The sequence below is a fragment of the Elephantulus edwardii genome, unplaced genomic scaffold (assembly GCF_000299155.1).
Source record: "Elephantulus edwardii isolate Elephantulus edwardi_28Jun2011 unplaced genomic scaffold, EleEdw1.0 scaffold00093, whole genome shotgun sequence".
NCBI classification, from domain to species: domain Eukaryota; kingdom Metazoa; phylum Chordata; class Mammalia; order Macroscelidea; family Macroscelididae; genus Elephantulus; species Elephantulus edwardii.
Window position 1 is genome coordinate 1,806,027 of NW_006399843.1, and position 24,136 is coordinate 1,830,162.

General features: G+C 44.4%; 1 protein-coding gene across 1 annotated transcript; it reads left to right on the plus strand.

Annotated features, from left to right (window-relative positions):
- The first annotated feature begins 382 nt into the window (after positions 1 to 382).
- On the plus strand, positions 383 to 23,450 carry LAYN (layilin). The gene is made up of 7 exons (XM_006890766.1): positions 383 to 467; positions 4,558 to 4,855; positions 10,537 to 10,694; positions 15,781 to 15,813; positions 16,945 to 17,037; positions 20,538 to 20,640; positions 23,087 to 23,450. Exons 1-7 carry the CDS (start codon positions 383 to 385, stop codon positions 23,448 to 23,450), a joined length of 1,134 nt encoding a protein of 377 aa, XP_006890828.1.
- Positions 23,451 to 24,136: the final 686 nt, after the last annotated feature.

Genomic DNA, 24,136 nt, shown 5'->3' on the forward strand with positions numbered 1-24,136 from the left:
TCTAGTCTCTCCCGGCAGAAAGATCGAGGCCTCCTTCAGAGAAGATTTACAACCCTGGAAGGGTGGATGGAGGGAGGCTGTGTGTTGGGTTGTGCTCTGGGAAAGCGTAGGATCTCCAGGAAAGCTGGGACTGTGAGGCTCCCCCGAGACCAGCCCACCAGCCGGCGTCCTCTGCGCTGAAGGAGGCGGTCCGGCTGGCTGCCCTCCCCACGGTGACGTCTCCGGGGGCGGAGGGGCGGCGGCAGGCCAGGTCCGCGCCCTCCCCGCTTCTTCCCAATGCCCAGCCCGTCGGTCCTCTGGAGATGCTGTCGCCGCGGTCGCCTTGGCAGTTGTAACACACGCCGCTCCCCTTCGGTATCTGCGGGGACGTCGGAACCGAGCCATGCGCCCGCGAGCCCGGCTGCTGGCCACACTGCTGGCGATGCTGCTGGCGGGGCGGCGGGGCGCAGCCGGGCGCCTGCTGAGCGGTGAGTGCGCTCCAGGGCGGAGGCTGGGGCGCCGGACGGGGGCTCCCCTGCACTCCAGCCGCCGAAGGGTCCCTCCAGGTCGCCGCATCTCTCCTCTGGTCCTCCGCCCGCCCCACTCCAGGGCTCAGCCCTGCGGCCCCTGCTTCCGGGGCAGCGCTCGCCAGACCCCCGAACCCCAAGTTCCCAGAGCTGCCTGGGCTCCCGGCCCTCCCCGCCCCTCGAGCGCACACGTTCCTAGCCGTGCATAGGATGACCTGAGGGTCGGGAAGATGCAGGCCGAACGGGGCAGTAGGTGGCCCGCTCCTGCGCGCACCTGGCAAGAGCCCCGCGCGGGGAAGTCCGGGGATCCCTTCCCGGGGGTCCCTACTCCCGCCTGCCTGGGAGGCAGCCTCTAAGGCCGAGGGCATCTCTGCTTCACACTACTTGTCGCTTCTTGAACTTCTTGTCGCTTCATGGCTGGAAACACTAACTGAAAAAAGAGCACTTAGAAGTCGGGAAGCGGGAGCCCTGGTGGCGCTGTGGTTAAGGTGCCTGGATGCTAACCGAAAGGTCTGCTACTGAGCGCACCAGTGGCAGGAAGCAGGAGTGGGAGAGATGGGCAATCTGCTTCTGTAAACATATACAGCCTTGGAGACCCTACGGGGCAGTTCTACGGGCCTGTCCTCACTCACTCACTCACCGTCTGCCTTCTCTTAGGTGACCTTCCAGCGAGTTTTTGGAGGCTTGTAAATCCCTGGGGAGGAGATTGCCCATCTTTGTGCCGCGGGGCAGCTGATTCCAGGTGCCGCCTCTGGGTTAGCGCGACACCCTCGGAACTGTGCCCGCAGAGCTGCCCTCTAGGGTCGCTAGGAATTGGGCCGTGGCAGCGGGCTTGTTTCTGTTGGTGGAAATGGGGACAGCAGCTTACTGAAGCTGAGCGAGCGCGGAGGAGCCCTGCCTGGCCGGGGACTAACTCTTTGCTTCTTTCTTCCTGCCTTGCCGCTGCAGCCCCGGACTTGGACCTCCGAGGAGGTACAGCGATCCCACTTCTTGCCTGCTCAGTTGGTCGTGCATGCTGGGGAGAATGCCCCTTACTCGGGCCTCACCGAGGGTGTCCGCAGATTAACAGAGAAGGAAAGATGATGTGAAAACTCCTTCCACTGTGACCACTGCTTGTGAAGCTGATTTAAAAGATTCTAACTCTGGGGTCTGGGTGTAAGGCCTTAAAAGGGGCGGGTAGCTGACTTAGGGCTACACAGCTCCCTCTGTGGTGGGGGAGGGGTGGCCGTGGAGGACAGAAGGCCTGTCCACCCTTCCCCTTCCTGCTAATGAGAGGACACTTCCTGAAGGCAGCAGGGACCGATGAGCCCGGGCCGCCTTCCAGCTCCAGCTCTATCTCGTACCCCCAGCTCACTCAGGATGTGTGGCCAGCCTGGGTGCACACCGGAAACCCGTGTAAGATGGTGGTATTTCCTTTGGCAATCCAACTGTGGGGGCTGCCAGGGAATTCCACTCCTACTTACACAGGTGGCCAGTTTGGTGGGTTCCCCTTTCTAGTCAATGCCCTTTCTCCTCTGCTGTGGGATCTGGAGCCGCCTTAGGGAGTCCCCAGGGAGCCCTGGTGGTGCAGTGGTTACAGTGCCCTGCTACTAATGGCAAGGTGAGCGTTTGGAACCCACACTTGGGGCTGCAAAAGATTGAAAATGGGGCCCTCTGCTTCCCGGAAGATCCACAGCCTCCGAAACCCTAGGGAGCAGTTCTGCCCTGGCTTTTAAGGTCAGAATGCGCTCTGTAGGCTTGGTCTTTGGTTTTGAGGAATCACTGGTTCTTGGCTGGCCCAGAATCCTCCCAGACAGCGCTTCTGGCTTGGGGTGGCCCTGCCTCCCCTACCATCTTTTTACGGTGAATGTCCCCTAATTTTGGAGGCCTGCTGATTTGTTAGTGGACCAGCCTCAATAAGCAGCAATAGCAGAAAAATATCAGGGAAAGGGCAAAGATTAAACTATCATTTGTTACTTAATGAGAATTTTTGAACAGAACTGATGAGAGAAATTTTAAAAAAAAATTGCACAAGAACTCTCAGGATTCCTTCTGTGTGCCCTGTTCCCATTTAGAAGGGATAACTGTGACTTTTGGCCCTGTGTGCTGAAGAGTTTGGGGAATACTGAGTGCCATCTGGTTCTCCACAGCTGCAGAATAAGTTAGGGAAATGAGAGCATTCCAGGAGGGCTGGGAAGAGGCTCCCAAACCTCTGTCTTAGCCCCTACTCTACAGCAGCACTTGACACCCAGAACTCACAATTTGTCTCTCAAATTGCAGAGACTTCTCTTCTGGTAGAAATTTGGGTTTCACTTTTATACACTTGGCTTCAGAAACAGATGTTGTATGCTCCTGTGGAGGAGGAACTGGCATGTGTTTTATGTTCCTGCACCCAGCACCATATACAGGCACACAGCTTGCACTCAAAAAATGTTGACTGAACAAAGGAGCAATAAGGCTAATATTCCTAGCACAGAAAGACGTCAGTCACTCAGACACAAGCTAAGACAGTGTGTAATGGAGAAGAATGTATGAGAATCCCTTCCATTTTTCTGAGACAGTCTCCAGTCCTGTCAGTCAGCCAGACACAGTACATGATTGCCCAGTGCAACCTGAGTCTGGGGGCAAGTCAGAGTGAGTAGTATAGTTCAGTGGTTACTGGCACGACTATATTTAGATCTGGTTCTAACCCAGGCAGCACTGCTGTGTGACCTTAGGCAGATTACTTAAATTCTCTAAGCCTCAATTTTCTCATCTATAAAACGGGGCATAATCAATGTCTACAAACCCATTGGTGTTGAGCCAGATTCCAATTTATAGTGATCCTACAGGACAGGGTAGAACTGCCCCATAGGGTTTGCAAGAAAGCAAACTGCCACACCATTCTCCCATGGGATGATACTCATGGAATTAGTTCAAATGGCTCAACTTCTGCTTAACCACTGGGCCACCAGGGCTCCTTACAGTACTGACACTGAGGGCTTAGGATGAGGATTAAATGATATAGAGTTTATATGTAAATGTAAATACGCTAGCCTCCAAAAAGTTCAAACCAATAGCTGTTGAGTTGATTCTGACCCAGGTAACTCTATAGGATGGAGTAGAAATGTCCCTAGAGGTTCCGAGGCTGTAATCTTTATGGAAGTAGATGTTCCCATCTTTTTCCCATGAAGCAGCTGGTGGAGTCAAACTGCTGATCTTTCTTTTAGCAGCTGAGCACTTAACCACTAAACCACCTGGACTCTTGCCCTTAACATAGCTTCTGAGATATAAGAAGAAGTCAGAAAACTTAGCTGCTACCTAAGAATCCTGGTGGTACCGTCATTAAGCACCAGGCTGTTAACAAAAAGGTCTGTGGCTCAAACCCATGCAGCACTTCCATGGGACAAAGGCCAGGTAGGTAACCTGCCTGCCCCCCATGAGCTTAGATAACCTGTTTAGGAAGCTCAGTGTTGTCACAGGAGATGGATGGAGCTGACCCCATGGTGGCCAGCAGCAGCAGATGTTACCTGTAGACAAGATAAGATCTAATGCTGTTAGCTTCTGGTTACCCCAGACAGCTGAGGGGATTCCCAGTCCTGCTACAGAGGAAGAGGGTTCCAGGGTGGTGGGGGCCACAGCTAACTTTGGATTGCCCCTCTTCTGTGAAGAAAGACAAACAGCAACAACTCACTTGAAGCCATTGTATCCCTTGAGATCCCCTAATGGCATGAAAGAGACATGATGAATGATGACATACATCATTTGTATGTCTGTAAGTGAAATAATAAATCTTCACTTACCTCTCTTTTGAAGGGCAGTAAAAAATGCCTGCTTAATGGAACTGAACCATACAGTGCATTGAAACTGTGGACACTGTACACAATATAGGAATCAGAGTTTAAATTACTACATCTCCATGCTGAAAGGAGTATTGATTTGCTTCGGAAACCCTAGCTGTCATTCTAACAGTTCATTAATATGTAAGCAGGATTCCTGCTCAGACGTACTGTTCAGACACCCCTAAACACCCCTAAGACCGTATATTTTGTTGGATGCTGAAAAAAGGTGACTTTTTTTTCTTTTTCTCTAGGGCAGCCGGTCTGCCAAGGTGGGACTCAGAGGCCTTGTTATAAAGTCATTTACTTCCATGATGCCTCTCGAAGACTAAACTTTGAGGAAGCCGGAGCAGCCTGCAGGAGAGACGGGGGCCAGCTAGTCAGCATCGAGTCTAAAGATGAACAGAGACTGATAGAAAAGTTCATTGAAAACCTCTTGGCTTCTGACGGCGATTTCTGGATTGGGCTCAGGAGGTATGAGGAGAAGCAAAGCAACAGCACGCCCTGCCAGGACCTTTATGCCTGGACTGACGGCAGCACAGCAGAATTTAGGTAAGTAGGTACAATCCACAGCGGCTGGTACATTTGGCATCACACAAAGAGGGGACAGGCTGTCTAGATAACCGAGAGATTTGAACACAAGAGTTCAAAGAGATGTTTTCACACCAGTGTTTACAGCATTGTTCACGATAGCCAAAAGATAGAAACCACCCAAGTGTTCATTCAAAGACAAGAGGCTAAACAAAACATGTGGTTAGGTGCCATCGAGTGAAGTACAAACCCTTAGTGACCATGTCTGTCCTCAACAGATCTAAACCCTGTCCTCTCCTGTGCCATCAAACAAAACATAGCTTCTTCTATTTTCACCATGCGAGGTGATGAAAGTTATGTTCCATAAGGTATTCCTGAACAATGAATTAATGAATAGCGAATCAGCCTTGTCCAACTTTAGTTGGCAAATGTCACAAAAGAGGACTCAGATATCCCCTCATCCTACACAATGCGAATGCCATCAAAGGATCACAAGTATTGGTTTTGAGTTTCCAAATGAATTTTTGCAAGTAAGCAAATTTGCAAACCTGAAATCCATGAACAGTAACAATCCCGGCAGCCCAAAAGTATATGCCATTTGAATCCACCAGCTGCTCTGCAGGAGGACGGGCAATCTCCTCACATGCCATCAACCGCCTCTGAAAACCTGCTGAAGGATGAGTTATGGATCATTTCTGACTTTATGGTACACAACAACACTATTATGCATTTTGGGAACTCTGGTAGTCTAGTGGTAAAAAGCTGTGCTGCAATCCTAAAGGCACAAGGTTCAAATCTACCAGCTGCTCTGCGGGAAAAGGATGGGCAGTCTCCCCCTGTGACATTTACTGCCTCTGATAACCTGCTGGAAGGTCACAGTGAGTCACTTCCGACTTGACAGCACACAACAACAACAACAACAACACTATACATATTATATGTACAGATAATAAAATCTCATACATGCTATTATCAGCTCCTACTCATGCTACCCTATGTATGTCAGAGCAGGAAGGCTCCAATTCACTCACCAAAGCATTCAGTAAAGCTAGTACACGCAGCCTTCACATGGTCCCAACTGACATCTAACAGTGCTTTTTTCAGGTGAATGCAGCCCAACACCATGGTTCTGGGAGCTTACATATAGTGCTGCTGACTAAGGAACTTTTGGTCTAGGGCCTCACTGAGATTGAAGGTCTGTGAGGCTAAAACTTGGGATAAGATTCCAGATCTGAGGGAAATGTGATGATGAGTGGGAAATAAGAGTTAAGATCTAACTCTGTGAGTTGACAAAGAGTCAGGGCTTCAGGAAGGCTACAGTTTGGAGAAGCCTCCTAAACCCACAGCTTCAGAATGTCACACACACACACACACACACACACACACACACACACACACACACCCGCCCCAGCTTGCCGCCACAGCAGGCTGGAATGATTGTATTTTTCCATTTTAGTCCAAGTGGGGAAAATGAACACCAAAATGTATCCAAATGAATGGCTGGAGTCAGTTAGCTCCTACCAAGATAACACCACCTCTTCTTCCTTCTGGTGGTGGGATATACAGTGCCCAGGTGCAGCCATGGCTTATAGTTCATTAAGACTCTTGCTACATCCTCTAGCAGAAGTACCTCTGGGAATGAGGACTCTAAATTTGTAGGACCCCACATTGCAGAGACAAGCAGGGATTTCCAAAGTCACCCACTAGTAGTAATAATGGTAAATGGGGTTATTCCTGCTTCTACTCTTTGATTCTCAGATTCGTGTACTTTAAAGGACACAGACCTAAGATGATGATTCTTTCAAAAGAATTGCCTATAAGCTGGCAATTCAGCTGCACGTTCAACAGCCTTCCATCACTCTGCCAGGCTAAAAGTTTTATGATGCTGCAATCTGTGAAATGAGCAATCCATCTCATGAGTAAGTCCCTTCTCCTGCACCTCCTTTAGATTATGAGGGTTCCCTGAGGAGGTGTTATTTGTGACTCTGCGCTTGTAGATCAGATATGGTGTCAGTCTTTGGGTAGTGGTGCTGTTTAAGACCTTACTATCAGATGCATTGCCAGATGTGTGTCTCTTCTTGTCAAAATAAATCACTGCCTCTTTCAGGGTGAAAAGAATGTAGTCAGCTGCCACCAGATGCTAGAGTGAAGCTCTGTCAAGGGCTCAGCAGTGTAGCCTCCAGTTCTGCCAACATGCTACCTTGCTCACATGCTATTGTGCCACCACCAGGGTGACTGACAGCAGGCTACCTGAAGTCTAAAGTGTGTTTCTCTGGTTGTTTAATGCCTCTTCCATGGCGGATGTTCTCTGGTTAACTTTAACATGGGATAGAAACATTCTTTCACTTTATACTCACTCCCTTGTCTACTCATATCACTTCCAAGGTCCCTTAGTCCCTAATCTTCCCAATCAGTATTTCTTCTGGGATTTGCAGGGATCAGACTAGTGAATTAAATACAGCTATGATAGAGAGCACTATTCCTGAATCCTCTAAGGAATATGATTCCTGAATTCTCAAGGGAACACTGCTCCTGTTTCTCTAGGAAATACTATTCCTGAATTCTCTAGGTCTTTAAGGATGGCATCTTCTGTTTTTTATTTACTGATTTCTTGCAGGGAGGTTGGAAAGGAAAGTGAGTTCAATTTCAGAGATTTCTATTTGACCTTCCCTGCTATAGTTACACATTAGGCTGAGAAACCAGTGTGGGATTCTACCTTCTACTACATATATACTTTTTATGTATTTGGAAACTAAGGAATGGTCAGTGAGTGAGTTCTTTCAGAAGCTATGTCTGAACCAGAGCTCTAAAAACTAGCCCAAATATGTTCCCAGTCCAATGGGAGACCTTAGTGATATTTCATGTATTGATGTCAACTTTCACAGTTATATCTGAGTATATTCCTCACACCAGTGTACAGTTGCCAGAGTAAATGACCATAAGACTCTTTGGGGAAAGAACAGGAGGAACCATTGTCATGTTCACTTTCCTCCAAATCCCTTCCTTCTGGAAGCCTGCCTCTCCCTTTTATCAGTGGATTTGGAGTCTGAAAATAGACTCAAGTCCTGGATTTATGTGTCAGGCATAGTAACTTATCAATCTATGAGATGAAATAGCATAAAACCAATAACCATTGGGAAGAGAAACAAAACAAATCAGGGCCAGATGTCCCTCCCCCCCATGGTGAGAAGGTAGGGAAAAACTAAAGAGAAGCAAAGTCCAACCTCTTATAACTCTGACATATTCAACCCAGGAAATAGGCAGTAGGATTCAAGCAGAGCCAAACTGAAATGCTACCAGCAGGCCTACCTGTTGACTTTCTCTTTCTTAAGGCTGCGCTAAGCAGATGACAAGAGATAAGTAAAACAGGAGGGCCCAGCTAAATCATCTGAGAACCAGGGCAAGATCTGAGGTCCATATGGGACCCATAACCTGGCAGTCACATATCCAACCAGGTGCCTATCATTCCTATATTGTTAGTTCCCATTGAGGAGGCTTCCAACTAATGCTGACTTTATGTGTGACAGAATGAAACACCGCCCAGCCCTGTGCCACCTTCATGATCTTTGATATATTTGAGCCCATTATTGTGGCTATTGTGGCACTCTGTCTCATTGAGAGTTTCTCTCATTTTCATTGATCTCTGTTTACCAAACAGATCTCCTCTCTGGGATACCTCCTATCATATGCCTTGCATATGCAACTAACATTTGCTTTCTGATCCGCTAAGGGTTTGAAATTGTCAGTAAGCCTATACTCCCACTCAGCCAGGGGTTCCCAGAACTCCTCCATCATAACTGGCTTAGGTATAAACTTTAAGTTTTGTGGGGTTTTTTTTTATTGCCCCTGAAGTCTGTCTCATCTTTCTCCTGGGGAGCAGCTGGTGACCTCAAACTGCATGCCTTCAGAATTGAAGTGGAGCTTCTTGGCACTAGGCCACCAGAGCTCCTTGAAGTCTTTGTGGTCTGTCTGATTGGCATTTCCTGATGACATGTTCAAAGGAAGCAAGGCAAAGTAATCCACACTTCGCCTAAGGAGCATCAAATGTTATTACTAACTCAGGTGTCAGCCCCACTTAATTCCAGGTACCATTCGATTGCAGCACTATCTGAATGCATCCTTGAAGGGTGTGAGTGAGACACAGGCAATGGAGCAGCAGTGGCTGGTGGGGGCAGAGGGAAAATCAGCAGCAGCCCGCTCAGGTGGGCACAACTAAAAATGGAAAAAGACAGGGTGACATCCATGGACATAAGAGTCTCCACCCCCTTGCCTGCTTTGACAGCCTCTGCATTTTAGAAAGTCTTGCTCTCATGCTTCAGTTCCCTCCTATTTAAGTACCAGCTGCAAATGGAAACATCAGGTTAGAACTTTCCAACTGTTCCATCTGGAAAGATGTCTGCTTGCATAAAGGGTGTTGTTATGTGCCCTCAAGTCCGAACTGACTCATAGCTGACCTTCCATCAGGTTTTCACAGGCAGTAAATCACACAGAAGGAAACTGCCCATCTTTCTGGTGGAAGTGGACTACATGCCTTTTGGGTTACCACTCAGCTACCAAAACTTCTTTCATGAGGATTATTGTTGTTGTTGTTGAGTTGGAACTGACCCACAGCTGACCCACGAGACTGGATTTCCAGAGGCAGTTTAGTTATACAGGAGGAGATTGCCCATCTTCCTCCTGTGAAGCATTTGACGGATTCAAACCTCATGCCTTTGGGTTGAAGAGTAGCTTGTTATGACTAGTCCACCAGAGCTCCCTCCCTAAAGATTGTGGTTGTTTTTGTTATGTGCTGTCGAGTCACCTACGACTCATAGTGACCCTTCATACAACAGCCCTAAACCCTGTTCTTTTCTGTGTCAATCTCACTGTCTCTGACACCTATCCCCATTACCCCAGTCACTGACTCAGTCCATCTCGTTGAGGGTCTTCCTCTCTTGCACTTTCCCTGCACCCTCCCAAGTCCCTCTCCAAGGACTGGTCCCACATTGTAATATGTTCAAAGTATGCCAGATGAAGCTTCAGAATCCTTGCATCCCAGGAGCAGCCTGGTCTTAACCTCTCTAGGATGAGCCTGTTTGTTCTACTAGCAGTCCTTGGTATATTCAGTACTCTTCTTCAGCACCACAACTCAAAGGTATCAATTCTCCTTCTATCATCCTTGGAAATCCTGTGGGCAGTTCACTCTCCCCTGTCGAGTCACTATGAGTCAGAAACAGCTGCAGCAAATGTCTCTGTGTGTTTGTTTGGTGGGGTGGGGGGTGGGGGTGTCCCTCAAGACTAGACATGCATTTGTGATTGTTAGTGCCTGCAGAAAACAGGAGCAGGGTAGGAGCTGGTGAGGTAAGCCATCCTGCTTTTTAATACAGCTGACTGCTAAAAAAGAGAGATGGAGACACACACAAACAAAAACCAATTCATAAAAACCAAAAAAAGCAACCAGAGCATCCAGACTGGCCCTGCCAGTTGCTTTTTCTCGTAGTTACTTTGCAGACAACATACATTCCTCCCGGCAGAGACACTGTGCCAGGTAATTGATTGTGACAGTCTTTCTATTCTTTCTTTACTCTGTATCATGTTTAGAAGCAGAATGTGAAGTCATGGCCTCCTGGGTCCAGATGGGAAAAGGAAGGTGTTGCTGTCTGGGGGTATCTTCCCCCCCCCTCCCGGCGCCCGTTGCCTTCACTGTTGCCCCTTCCCTGCAGGAACTGGTATGTGGACGAGCCGTCCTGTGGCAGTGAAGTCTGCGTGGTCATGTACCATCAGCCATCCGCTCCCGCCGGCATCGGGGGCCCTTACATGTTCCAGTGGAACGACGACCGATGTAACATGAAGAACAATTTCATTTGCAAATATGCCGATGGTAATGAATCCTCTCCCGGATACACAGATGAATTCTCAACTTCTCTCATTCCACAAGCAGCTGCTGGGATCAGAAGTGTGTTTTGTGCTTTCTCTGGGAAAGCTTGTTGCAAATGCCAGCAATGTTAAGCATTTGGCATTCTTGCATGGGAAAGTGTGGTGGCAAAGGAAAGGGGCATCAGTTACGGAGATGAGTAATGGAGGGGGTAAGGGGTCTGATTTATGGATGATAAAGAAATAATTATTAGAACTTTCATGACATAAAAAGAGCTATGTGTGGACATCCCAAATTCCTATTCTTTCTCTTTGTAAGGTTGGCTGTAGGCATTTGGAAGAAAGAATAAGACAGGGAGCAGCCATTGCTCCTCCAAGACTTCTGATGGGTATAGGAGGTAGTTTTCTGAGGCTTTCAGGAAACTGAATAACAACTAGAGGATGTAGATCATACAGCACAGTCAGACATTGGATTAGAAATGAGTTCTGTTCCTAAATTGATCTTGAAATCAAATTTGTATATTAAGTCAGAACAGTTTGCATATAGTGTCAGTTAGTCCAGCGTTTATCAGCATCCAGCCTTCTAGGCAAAAAAGCATCAAAGAAATATTTCGACATACACTAAAATATCTTTAACAGAGTAAAACAGCACAATAATAATAGCAATAATGATGCTTTGATGTGCATCAAAAAGTAAAACCCATTTGATACTAAGGTCAGAACTCAAACCCAGTGCTGCCGAGTTGACCCCTGTGTACAGCTGACGCGCTGTTGGGTTTCCAAGGCTGTAAACTGCACGGGAATTTGCCTTTTTCCCCAGACGCAGCTGATATATTTAAACCAGCAGAGAGGTGTGACCTTTGCATTAGCAGCACAACTCTCTGTGGACTAGACCACCAAGCATAAGTAAATTTGTGTTTCCCTTGCTTATTTGGTAATTTGCCCATGAAATATCATGTTCAAACTCTCCATCTGCTCCATGTATAAAAGATGTCTACTTCCACAGAAATCGTTGCTGTGTACTGTTGAGTTGGAACCAACTCATAGCTGACCCTCTGGTAGTTTTCAGAGGCCATAAATCTCACAGAAGGAGATCGCCCATCTTTCTCCTGTGGAGCAGCTGGTAGATTTGAACCATGTGCCTTTGGGTTGGCAGTACAAGCACTTCCCAATAAGCCACCACCTTGGAAACCGTGAAGCAGTTCTAGTCTCTCCTGTGTGTTTAACTCATCAAGTGGAGTAAGAATCAACTTGATGACAGGTTTTTGTGTTGATTCCCCCTCTCCCCCAGGCTTAAGCAGGATTTTTGTAAATTTAGAAAGAGGCTTTGATTCTGTAGGAAGATTCACAAAGCTGAGAAAGAGACAGGCAGAGGTCAGACATACACACATAGAAGCAGGATCTCTGATGTGGTAAAAAAATGAAAATGTTACAAATTAACAAGTAAGCACATGTTTACCTTATTAATCAGCTAATTTAATAGTCTTTGTTATTGTAAACTATTTTATTTACCTTGAATTTTTCATCAAATAGGCTCTACCTGGGTGTACATAAATCAAACATCAGTAGCCCAGGGACTGCCTGCACACCAGTCTCACCAGTATTGAACAGAGAGAACAACAGTTTAAAGAGAGGCATCAGCTCCCTGGAGCTCCCTCTGCATGTACAATGAGCATTTGCTTCCAGATCTGTTAAGGATTTTGAATTGGCTATATGCTTCTAATCCCACTGAACTGGGATTTCCTGGACTCCTTCAAGCAGGCTTCGCTCTAAGCTTGAAGTAATTTTTTATCTGCCCCTGAAACTTCTCACCCAACCACTTGGCACTAAAAGCTGCAGTCTTTAGCCATATCTAGTTTAGGTAGGGCTAACTAATCCTATCACTTCTAAATTGCTTGCACTTGACCGTGCTTTTGCTTTAGTTTTGCTACTTAGAGGGAGTTTTCCTCCTCACCCCCTCAAATGAATTCTTTCCAGTGTTGAGGGCAGGATGAAAGCTGACTTGCAGAGCATTTAAGAGTTTGCCCTCAAGTGGTTTGCCATCATTATTACACTTTATTAGCTTTATGATTCAAATTTTATACTTTAAATAATTTTTTGAAATGTGACATTTGGAATTTTGTTTTAACAACCTTTTGTTTGGGGACTATGAACCTAGTTCATTTCATTACATTTTTTTTCTTGTTAGTTTTTTTTTTATTAATCATGCTGTATTACTCGGTTGCTCACTGTGGTTATGTAAAAGAATGGCCCCAGCTTTTAAAATGCATTGAGGAATTTAGAAGTAAAAAGGAATCCTAGCTATAACTTACTCTTAGGAGGAAAAAAAAATCATAGACAGATAACTAATAATTAAGTATGTCACTATAGTAAAATGATAACATTAATGGGATCTAGGTAAAGCATAGGGAGTGCGGGTGGCTTAGAGGCAGGTAGTTTGAATCCACTAGCTGCCCTGAGGGAGAAGGATGGGCAGTCCCCGCCCGTGTGATTTACAGCCTCCAACTACACGGTCAGGTATGCGTCAGTTCCAGCTCCATGTCAGTGAGTGAATGAGCGAGGTGAAGAATACTTGGGGATTCTTTATGTCGATTGAAAAAGATTTTCATAGATCTGAAATTCTTTCCATTTAAGAAGTTAAAAAAACCCCACACACAACTCCTCTGAGAAGTGGACTAGGGGAGGGGGAAGGAGAAGGGAGGGAGGAAAATGTGCAACAATGAATGAATGAAAATCCAATCTTTCTGTAAACTTTAGTTAAAATCACAATTTTAAAAACCCAGTAAAAACAAGACAAAAATAAAAAGCCATCAGAATATAAAATATGTAAATAAAATGAGGGTACGACACCCTGCTATAAGAATCATAGCAACTCACACCACATAGGTGCTCTGATGGCATAGTGTGTTACATATTATGTTATGAACCAAAAGGTCAGCAGTTCAAATCTACCAGCTGCTCGCTCCTCAGGGAAAAGAAGGGCGATTTCCCTTTGTACAGAATTAAGCCTCGGAAATAGTAGAGGGTCGTTATGAATCAAAAATCTTCTCAGCAGCATGCAGTCCCCCCCCCCCCATTGTACTTTAATTAGGAAGCTCTGGGAGGGTAGTCATAGGGAGGTGCATTGCTAACCCAAAGGCAGAGCCTCTCTTCAAATCCACCAGCTGCCCCTTGGGAGAAAGATAACTAATCTCCCTGGCAATTTGCAGCCTCTGAACACCTGCTGTTGGGTCAGTAATGAGTCAGCTCTGACTTGACAGCAATGATCTAAGTAATTGCCTTAAACACAAGTGTCCCCCTCCCCTTGCTACACAGTTGGAATGGAGTCTGGAAACATACTATGTTTGAATAATTAATGATTGCCCTTGAAATTCACCTGGTATGAATCCAACAAGATGGCACATGATCATCCCATTACAGCAGAGTAGCCAAGGGCTTGTTGCATGATTGTAGCAAGCACTGGGTTTGACTGTGTGGCCATTAAGAAAGGGCTGCATGCTATCCAGACAGGAACTCCTTGATTACTTTTTTCTGGGTGGGGGTGTTAAAAACACAAGTGTATTCAGTGGAAATCAGAGACAAATCATCTGGAACAGTGCATCAGGATACTTGTGCAAAGTCAGGGAAGTGCTGCATTAAGGTCTCATTGTTATTATGATTTTGACAGTGGATTAAACTATGGAGAGACCACAAAATGAGCAGATCATGTAATGCCACTGAATTTTTGGTGTAATAAAATTCTAATTAATTCATAGTTTCCTGTATTTCCAGACTTTGTGGCCCTCCTACAAAGAGTAAGGTCCTTCGAGGGCTGGAACTATTTCTTATGTGCACTTCTCTCACCACTCCCGAGCTCAAAGTTTTTCTCTTTATTATCTTAATTTTAATTTCTTTAACTCAAATCTTAGTTCAGCAGCACTGTCTTCAGCTGTGATATCTTGAGTAAATCACTTAGTATTCACATACCTCAAGTTTTCTTGTGTCTTAAACCAGAATAATAAGATTATAAGAATTAATTGAGTCATTTTTCTTGAACTGTGCCTATCACATAGTAGACACTAAGTAGGTGTTAAGTAGCTCTGGTAGCACAGTGCATAACATATCAGGCTGCTAAACAAAAGGTCAGCAGTTCTAATCCACCAGCTGCTTCCTAGGGAAGAGATGGGCAATCTCTTCCTGTAAGGAGTTAAAAATCAGCTGGGAGATTCAAAGCACCAGCGAGGCATGGTCTTTGGTTTGGCAAGTGTAACTCTCTACAGTCTGGGCCACCAGATCTCCCAACCTAGATTTACAACCTAGGAAATCCCACAGGGCACAGGAAAGGCTTAGGTTGAAAATACAAACTTAGGTTGTAAATATGGCCACTATGAATTAGAATCAATACTCCAGCAATGAATTGTAACATGATTTTTGTGGGTTTTCATTAAATAAATAAGTAGCTGCTTTCCACCTCTACCTATACACAGAGGGGGGTTGGGGACAAGGAAGAGAGTGAGAGAGATGATTAGAAATTTCTACCCTTTCTGAATGAGACTTGAGATCAGGCTTAACCCGACACCCCAGCCTACCCCACCCTACTAGCCTTAGGATTGTATTTCCTAATATCTTATCCTTAAAGCCCCTGTTTCCATGGACCCCAGAGCCTCTGATCAGCATAAGATATTCACTGCTCATACAGGGGTTGAATACATTCCCAACCAGAAGTGAAAGTGTTGGATGTCGGTCAGCATTCTGATCAGACTGGCTTTCCTGGGCTTTCTGAAATATCTATATTAACTCAAGTTCAAGGATCAAAACTCAATACCTAGAGGTTCATTATACTAATCATTTGGAAATTTTCATATTTAAAATACCATTTAAAAAATTAAAAGCCATCAAATTTGAGAGAAGGCTGATCAGACTTTGTTGTGTAAGCTCTGACCTTTGGGCAGAACTGTTTCTTTTGACTGACGAGCCCATTTCGTGACATCTGCTAATACGGTACCAACAGTGTCTGGATGACTGAATGAACAAACAAGTGAGTCCTGGGATTTCTCTATTTCACTCAGGTGATGTGGAAATGTAATTCTTTTTTTGTTTTCTTTCTACTACAGAAAAACCAACAGCTCCTTCTACAAGGCCTGGAGGTAAGCCTGTTGTTTGGGATTTGGATTAATTGGGCCTGTTTCCCAGCATGCTAATGAAAGCTTGACAGTTCATCCTCACTCAGAGACTGGAACGCTGAGCAGTCTATGGAGAACAGCTGTGCCTGGACACACACGGGCTGCTGTGAGTTGAGACAAAGGACACAGCAACTCGTTTGTAGTTTAGTTCTCTTTATAGGGCTAGAAGCTTGTGTTCTTCAGACCAGATTACTGAATAGAAGTACCACTGGTGGGAGCTCTGGTGACCTAGTGGCAAGAAGCTGCACTGCAATCCCAGAGGTGCACAGTTCAAATCCACCAGATGCTCTGCTGAAGAAGGAGGGGCAATCTCTTCCTGTACCAGTCAGATCTGATTTGACGGTACACACACAAAAAAAAAATTTAAAAAAAAGTACCACTGGTGTTAACGAGACAGTTCAGGCAGGTGTACACCACACCCAGAATGACAAGTATTTCATTAAACTCAATCTCTGTACTATTGTGTTGTTGTTACTGTACCATCAAGTCAGAACCAACTCATAGCGGACCCTCCAGCAGGTTTTCAGAAGCAGTAAGTCACATTGGAGGAAATGGTCCATCTTTCTCCTGCTGAGCAGCTGGTGGATTCAAACCACCTGCCTTCGGGTTGGCAGTACAGTTCTTGACCACTAGGCCACCACCAGGCCACCAGAGCGCCAATCTCTATTGTACTATTTTTCTCAAAGCTGAGAAACAATAGCTGCAGATTCAGTTGGAAATGTTACTTGTCTTTATTCACCATGTGAAAGGAATAATTTCATTTTCTGAGGCAAGAAGGCAAACTGGTACTTTATGATGCGCAGTGAGCTGCTGGCCCCCAGCCTTGGTGCCCTGGCACATCATGTGGCTGTTGGCAGCTACTTCTTGGCTGTTCTAACACCTCATCTTTGGCAGCAAAAGCTTTTCTAAAAAGATGACAACACAGAAACTTGTAGGGCAAAAAATGCAACCCATTACTTTTCTACTTTTATAAACTGCACTAGCCAAATTTCTGCTGTTTATTTGTGCCCACCTTGGCCCTCTTAGGACCTCCATGACTGCCTGACTTGTGGGGTGCCTCTCTGCAAGTTCTTAATCATATGTGTCTCTCTACAGGTGATAGAACAGAGCCAACAACCCAACCACTCTTAATAATTCCTGAAGACGCACAGAAAGAAGATGCGAAAGAAACATTTAAAGACAATAAAGGTGAGCATAGAACCCCCTTGAAACAAGTAGATGATGGAATTCTCTGATCACACACTGCGTTCCCATGACTTCTTAAAAAAAAGAAAAAAAGGAAGAAAGAAAAGAAACTAGATGTGACATCTGTGTCTCTGCAAAAACTACATTAAATGTTAAATCATCAGTAAAGTAAGCAAATGAACCTATCTTAAGATAATAAACTAGAACCCAGCGGCATGGAGTCAAGTCCAAACTATAACAACCCTCCATGAGGTTTCTCAGACAGTAAAACTTAATCAGGGGAGATTTCCCATCTTTCTTGTACTAAAGAAGAAATGAAAAATTATCATGAACATAGAACCTTGGGAACCACTCAGAGAATGAAGCTTGGAGACTATTAAGGGCATGGCTGAGAGAGTGGACACAGAAATAAGAACCAGAAGACACAGGTCATTATATATGAGAACTGTAGTTAATCAGCATCTATGATATGTAAGCCATGACTCAAGCCATGGTCTTTTACATCACCTGTTATGCATCTGAGAACCAGACAATGAATAAAGGTGACAGGAGCAGGATTGACGCTTTTGAGTTGTGGTGTTAGAGAAGAGTACAGGTGCCCATGGACTGCCAAAAAAAATACATATATTTCTTAGAGAAGGTGCAGCCAGCGTGTCCTTGTGAGGCAAGGATGGTGAAGTTTTATCTTATATACTTTGGGCATGTTATTGGGGAGAAGCTATTCCTTAGAAAAGGACATCATGTTTGGAAAGGTGGAGAGTCAGCTGAAGAAAGGAAGACCCTCAGCAAGAAGGATTGATGATTATACCATTTTACAGTCCCACCAACAATGTATAAGAGTTCCTTTCTTGCCACATCCTCTCCAACATTTATTACTTGTTACCTAGTTAAACTTTGCCACTGTTACTGGAGTGAGATGATACCTCATTGTGGTTATGATTTGCATCACTTATTGCCAGTGATTTGGAGCATTTCTTCATGTGTCTTGTTTGCCATTTGAATATCTTCCTCTGTGAATATTCTTTCCATGTCTTTTTTGCCCATTTTGAAACTGGGTTATCTGTCTTTTTCTTGTGGATGCCCAGGAGTCTATAAACCTTTGTTATGACTTTTGTCTGAGATGGTATTACCAAATGTTTGTTCCTAGTCTGTAGGTTTTCTTTTAACCCTGTTGGAAAAAGGTTTTGATGCATACAGAGATTTCACCTTTAGAATGTCTCATGCATCAGTTTTATCCTCTTCAGACTGAGCAAAAAAAAAAAAAGAATTTCAGGGAGTCATTTTAATTACCAAAGTTTAAAAATAAAGAGTCTGAGAGACTAAATTAAAAAAAAAAAAAAGATGGATTGATACAGTGAATGCAGCAGGGGCTTATGTCAGAAACTATAGGATGGCACAGGGTAGGACAGGGTTCAGATCTGTTGTTCTTAGGGTTGCTGTAAGTTGTACTCGACTCAACAGCACTTAGTAACGACATTTACATAGGATAATATTGACAACAGCAACTTGAAAGATGATGTAGGAAATTTGTTGTTGTTTTTATATACCACTGAGCCAGAATTGATCCATAGTTGACCCTCTAGTGGGTGGGTTCTCAGAGGCAGTTAATCACATAGAAGGAAACTGCCCATTCTTCTCCCACACATAGGAAGTTTGTCGTTGTTGTTGTTAAGTGCCATTGAGTCGCAGGCGACTCATAGAGAGTCCTCAAAGCTTGGGTGCCTTTCATCCTCTCTCCAGGTTCATAGGGTTTCCGGAGGCAAGCTATTACAGAAGTGGATGCCACTCCTCCTTCCAAATAGTAAGTTTAGGGGAGTTAATTAATGTTAATGAAGGAGAAACTGTCAGAAAAGGGGTAAGAATGGCCCCACAATTCAAAGAATGTAGTCAATCAGTATCACTGAACTATATACATGTAGAAACTGTTGAATTGGTGTATGTTTTGCTGTGTATATTCTCAACGATAACAATAAATCAAATTTAAAGAAAGGCATCCAAGAAACAAAGGGAATAGACAAAACATTTAAAAGGGTGGTTCGTAAAAGCTAGAAGAAATGAATTGGTGTACTAGATATCTGGGGTTTTGTCACTGTAGTTGTTAGGGACCATTGAGTTGCCTAGGATTCACAGGGACCCTATGGACACTTGGTCCTGCCTGAACTTTGCCCTATCCTGCATCATCCTCACCATCTCTGATGTGCTCAAGCCCATTGTTAAAGTGTCAGCATCTTGGTGAGGGCCTTCCTCTCTTTATCTCTGATCCTCCACCCTTCCCAGAATGATATCCCCTCCCAAGGACACACCCCTCCCGACAACATGCCCAAGTATGTAAGAGTTTCACCATCCTTGACCCTAAGGAATATTCTGGTTGCACTTTCTCCATGACAGACGTGTTAGTTCTTTTGGCAGTTAGTGGGATATTAAGTACTTTTCTACGGCACCACAAGCTAAAGGCATCATTTTTATCTTCTGTCACCTTTATTCATTGTCCAACTTTTGAATGTATATGAAGCAATTGAAAATATCATGGCTTGAAAGAGGCACACCTTTGTCTTTAAACTGAAATCCTTGCTCTTAAGCACTTTAGAGAAGTCTAATTTGGATCCACAATTAACACCCTTGTCACCAGTAGATAGGAAAACAAAATACTTGTTGTATTAGCAAAATCTGATGTCGAGGATTCTCTCCAGAGTGCTACAGAGCAACAATGTCAGGCTAAAGACTAAGGTGTGCCTGATTCAAGCCATGGTCTTTGCAATTGCTTGCTATTAACTCAAAAGCCTGACAGTGACTAAGGATGGCAGAAGAACTGATGCCTTTGAGTCATAGTACTGGAGAATAGTACTGAATATACTACAGATTGCCAGCAGAACAAATAAATTTTTTCTGGAGAAAGTGAAACCATGTTCCTTGGAGGCAAGGATGGCGAATCTCTGTCTCAAATACTCTGCGCATGTTGTCAGAGAGGCCAGTCCTTGGAGAAGAAGATCATGCTTGGAAAGGTCGAGGATCAGCACAAGAAAGGAAGACCCTCAAAGAGATAGATTGACCCAGTGCCTGTAGCAATGGGGTGAAGTGTGTCCAAGATGATTAGGTTGAATCAAGATAGAACAAGGTTCAGAGCCATTGTTCATATGGTAATTATGCAGCATAGTTGGCTCAACAATACATAACAACAAATTAGAAAGAGAGGACAGGTGGCCTGAAAGTTCAGTGGTTTCGAGTCATCAGCATCTCCACTGGAGAACTCTGAGGCTGTTTGCTTCTGTAAAGATCTGAAGCCTGGGAGACTCTATGTAGCAGTTCTACTGTGTCCCACAGGGTCACCATGAGTTGTTATCAACTCAACAGTAACTAGTTAGGGTATTGTTGGTATTAGGACAGGTAGAAAATGCTCATTTATTGATTTTAGCACATTCTTCTCTGACTGCTATTTTTTCCCCCTAGGAATATTCTCACATGAAAACATTACTGATGCTGCAAATGTACATTTTTCTTTTCAGAGGCTGCCTTGAATCTTGCCTACATCCTAATCCCCAGTGTCCCCCTTTTTCTTCTCCTCGTGGTCACCACAGTTGTATGTTGGGTTTGGATCTGTAGAAGGAGGCAAGTAAACTCTTCATCGTGTAAACTTTTGTGTCTTCTGCATGAGAGGCATGCCTTCAGATTCCAGTGTTGCCCTCTTCACATAACTAAAAACCACAGCACCAGACACTTACTCAGCATAACTGGGTTGAGGGTAAATAAATTCCTTAACAGACTTAAGGAATTCAAATGTGCTAGGCTTTTTAATTCATCATTCTGATTAAGAGCGTTATCCTACACTCATCTGTGAGAGACGGAAATAGACACAGAGACAAAGGATTTGTAATGATATGAGGGATAAAACTGTACTATTCACCCAGGAAAGTATGACCTCATTCAACATTCTTGTTGAGTGAGTGAGCAAAGGACTGAATGACAAGCCAAATAGAAATGACTATCCAACAAATTCTGGTAAAACCCTGAAATGAAACTACTTAATTCAAAATGGAATAGTACAAAACCTTTTAACTGGCCTTTTTTTTCTGTGAACACCCGAAAGTAGATTGCTACAAATAACTACACCACGTACCGTAGACTATTGCTATTAGAAGCTGGGTCATGTGCCACCATGTTCAGTCAAATCTAAGATTTAACTCCTTCCACCATCAATTTAAGTGAGTGAGTATGATTCCATTGCCAGATAGAACTCATTTAATAAAAAAATTCTTTATAGAATTATCCTAATTAAAAGAGTTAATACATGTAGAACTGGCATATAGAGTACATTTTGAAAAGTCAGCCATTGTTATGACTCTTTTTATTAATTCCTTGTATCCTAAAATGAAGACTTTTAGTTAAAAAGATTGCAAAGTTATTTTCCAACTGCTTACACTGCAGTTCTTCCTTGACTTCCCTCCTTTACACCAAATATTTAGCACTAGGACCTCACTCCAGAGGCCTAGTGATAAGGAGCTGTGTACTACCATCCCCAAAGCAGGACGTTCTAATACACCACTATGGGGGAAAGATGGGCAGTCTTCTTCCATGTGCTTTACTGTCTTTGAAAACCCAGTGGAGGGTCAGCTGTGAGTCAGTTCCTACTTGATGACATACAACCATAATATTTATCACCTTAATCAGGATTTTAAAATTGCAACATGGAAGCTGACAGTCTATTTATCTCAAGGGTTTTGAACCTAGAGATACAAGGGTTTGTATCCTACAAAGGTTGTATCCTAGAACCCATTAGGAGTCTAGTAGAGACTATGAACCCCTTCCCAGAAAAATAATCAAGAGGCATAAAATAAATCTTATTGCAAAAGAAGTCATTATAATGGTCTCACTAAATAAAGAAGCATTAATAAAGAACATCCATGTCTTATCATTTCTCAAATTCATTTTTGGAAATAGGTTGCTAGAGCAGTATAATATTAGTATAATTGCTTCCTCTGTAGCCAGAAGGATTCTGGTGACATAGTGTGCTATGTGATGCACTGCTAACAGAAAGATCAGTAGCTCAAGTCCACTAGTTGCTCCTCAGGAGAAAGATGGCCAATCTGCTGCCATAAAGACATACAGTCTTGGAAATGTGACAGAAGGTCACTCAGAGTTTGAATGGAGTGGATTTTATTTTTTTAGTTTGTAATTATCATAAACTCCCTGGGTTTCTGTTCAGCTGCTAACAAAGGGTTTGGCAACTCCAGCCTACCCAGCAGCTCTGAGAAGACAGACCTGGCCATCTCCTCCCCTGAGATCCCAGCCATCGAGATCCCTGAGGAGTACAGCTCTACACTGACGTGTGGCGTTGCCGAGGGTCGGAATTGACACAACAGCTACAGACGTAAAATTATCAGCATTCTGAAGTAGAGTTGAGCAGAAAATCTATTTCAAGCCATCTGTTAGAACCGGGAGGACATTATATGAAAATATCTATGATTTCTGTTGGTGACAAAACCACAGATGTTGCTAATTCTACTGCAGCATCCCTTCCACTGACATAATTAAAGGGCATGGCAGATTTCAATTAGAAAGTATTGTTTTTTAAATTAAGGATTGCATTCAAGAACGGAGCCAGCAACCAGACATTGGAGCTCTGGTGGTCTAGTCCATGAGGAGCTGTGCTGCTAACGCAAAGGTGGTTGCTCCAATGAATCTAATCCACCAGAAGCTCCGAGGGAAAGATGAGTACTCTTCTCCCATGTCACCTACAGCCTCCAAAAGCCCGCTGGAGGTACCCTATGAGTTGGTTCTGACTTGGCTGCAGTGCGAGTTTTTTCAAATGTGATCTTCCCCCCTACTCATTTCTAGCCATGGATTCTTTGAGAGTTCTGTGACAGATTGAGTTCTTTGACACATAAGAACACACCTGACTCTCTTTTGACCCCTCCACCCTAAAGCCCCAGCCTGTAAACTGAGGCAGGTAGAGAGGATGCCCAGGACTACTTCCTCTGGCCAGAGTAGACAAGCATGGAACATTCTCAGTCCCCTTGAGGACAAAGTGCTCAACCTTGGTTTGCTTTTTCCCTAGAACAAGGGAACAGCCAGGCTCCAGCACGAAAGAGCAACCTACCATCTGGCCATCTCCCCACCAAGGAATCAGCCCGGAGCTGGAGGTTTACAATGTCATAAGAAAACAAAGCGAAGCTGACTTAGCTGAGACCCGGCCAGACCTGAAGAATCTCTCATTCCGAGTGTGTTCAGAGGAAGCCACTCCTGATGACATGTCTTGTGACTATGACAACATGGCTGTGAACCCATCTGAAAGTGGGTTTGTGACTCTGGCGAGCACAGAGAGTGGATTTGTGACCAATGACATTTATGAGTTATCCCCAGAAAGAATGGGACGGAGCAGGGAGTCTGGATGGGTAGAAAATGAAATATATGGTTATTAGAATGCATGATGGGATTAAAAAACAAACAAAACATATACTGGAGAGAAAAAGAAAAGATGCAAAAACCTTCCTATTTTCTGCAAAGGAAAAGACTCAGAAGGTCTATGGAGATGTTAGCTTGGTCAAGCTCAGATGAGGTCATCGGGGTGAGCATGTGAACCCCACCAACCCCTTGTGGGTCCCCAAGTTTTGACTGCTCCCTGTATTCCAACTTCTCACCCAGCTTGACCATATGGGAAAGCACCTTGCTCAGGATTTTAGCACATGATCGATTCTCAATAAATGTTATTCATTGATTGTGTCTGCCTTTCAGGTCAGTGCTATAATTGTCAGGGACCAGGGTTATCATGTCAAAGCTTGACAGACTCCCCTCGGTTTCTACCTTTCCTGGGTTCTGCTTTTCCTGCCCTATACAGCAGCACACATAACCACAAGAAATTATAGCATCGAATATACATGGACCCTTACTGGCATGGTGGGTTAAGTGTTAGGCTGCTAGCAGAAAGGTCAGTGGTTTGAACTCACCAGTTGCTCTATGGAAAAAATAAATAATTAAAGAAATTTGTGCCTGTTAAGATTTACAGCTTCTGAAACCCAGTGGGGAAGTTCTGCTCTAGCCTATAGAATCGCTAGGAATCGGAATTAACTTGTCAGCAGTGGATTTTGGGAGGAATATATATGTTTGT

Excerpts from the sequence above, each read along its gene's own strand:
- LAYN (XM_006890766.1), top strand. The coding sequence starts at position 383 with ATGCGCCCGCGAGCCCGGCTGCTGGCCACACTGCTGGCGATGCTGCTG. Across the intron at positions 4,856-10,536 it reads GGCAGCACAGCAGAATTTAG|GAACTGGTATGTGGACGAGC; the intron begins GTAAGTAGGTAC and ends CCTTCCCTGCAG. Across the intron at positions 20,641-23,086 it reads GTTTGGATCTGTAGAAGGAG|AACAAGGGAACAGCCAGGCT; the intron begins GCAAGTAAACTC and ends CTTTTTCCCTAG.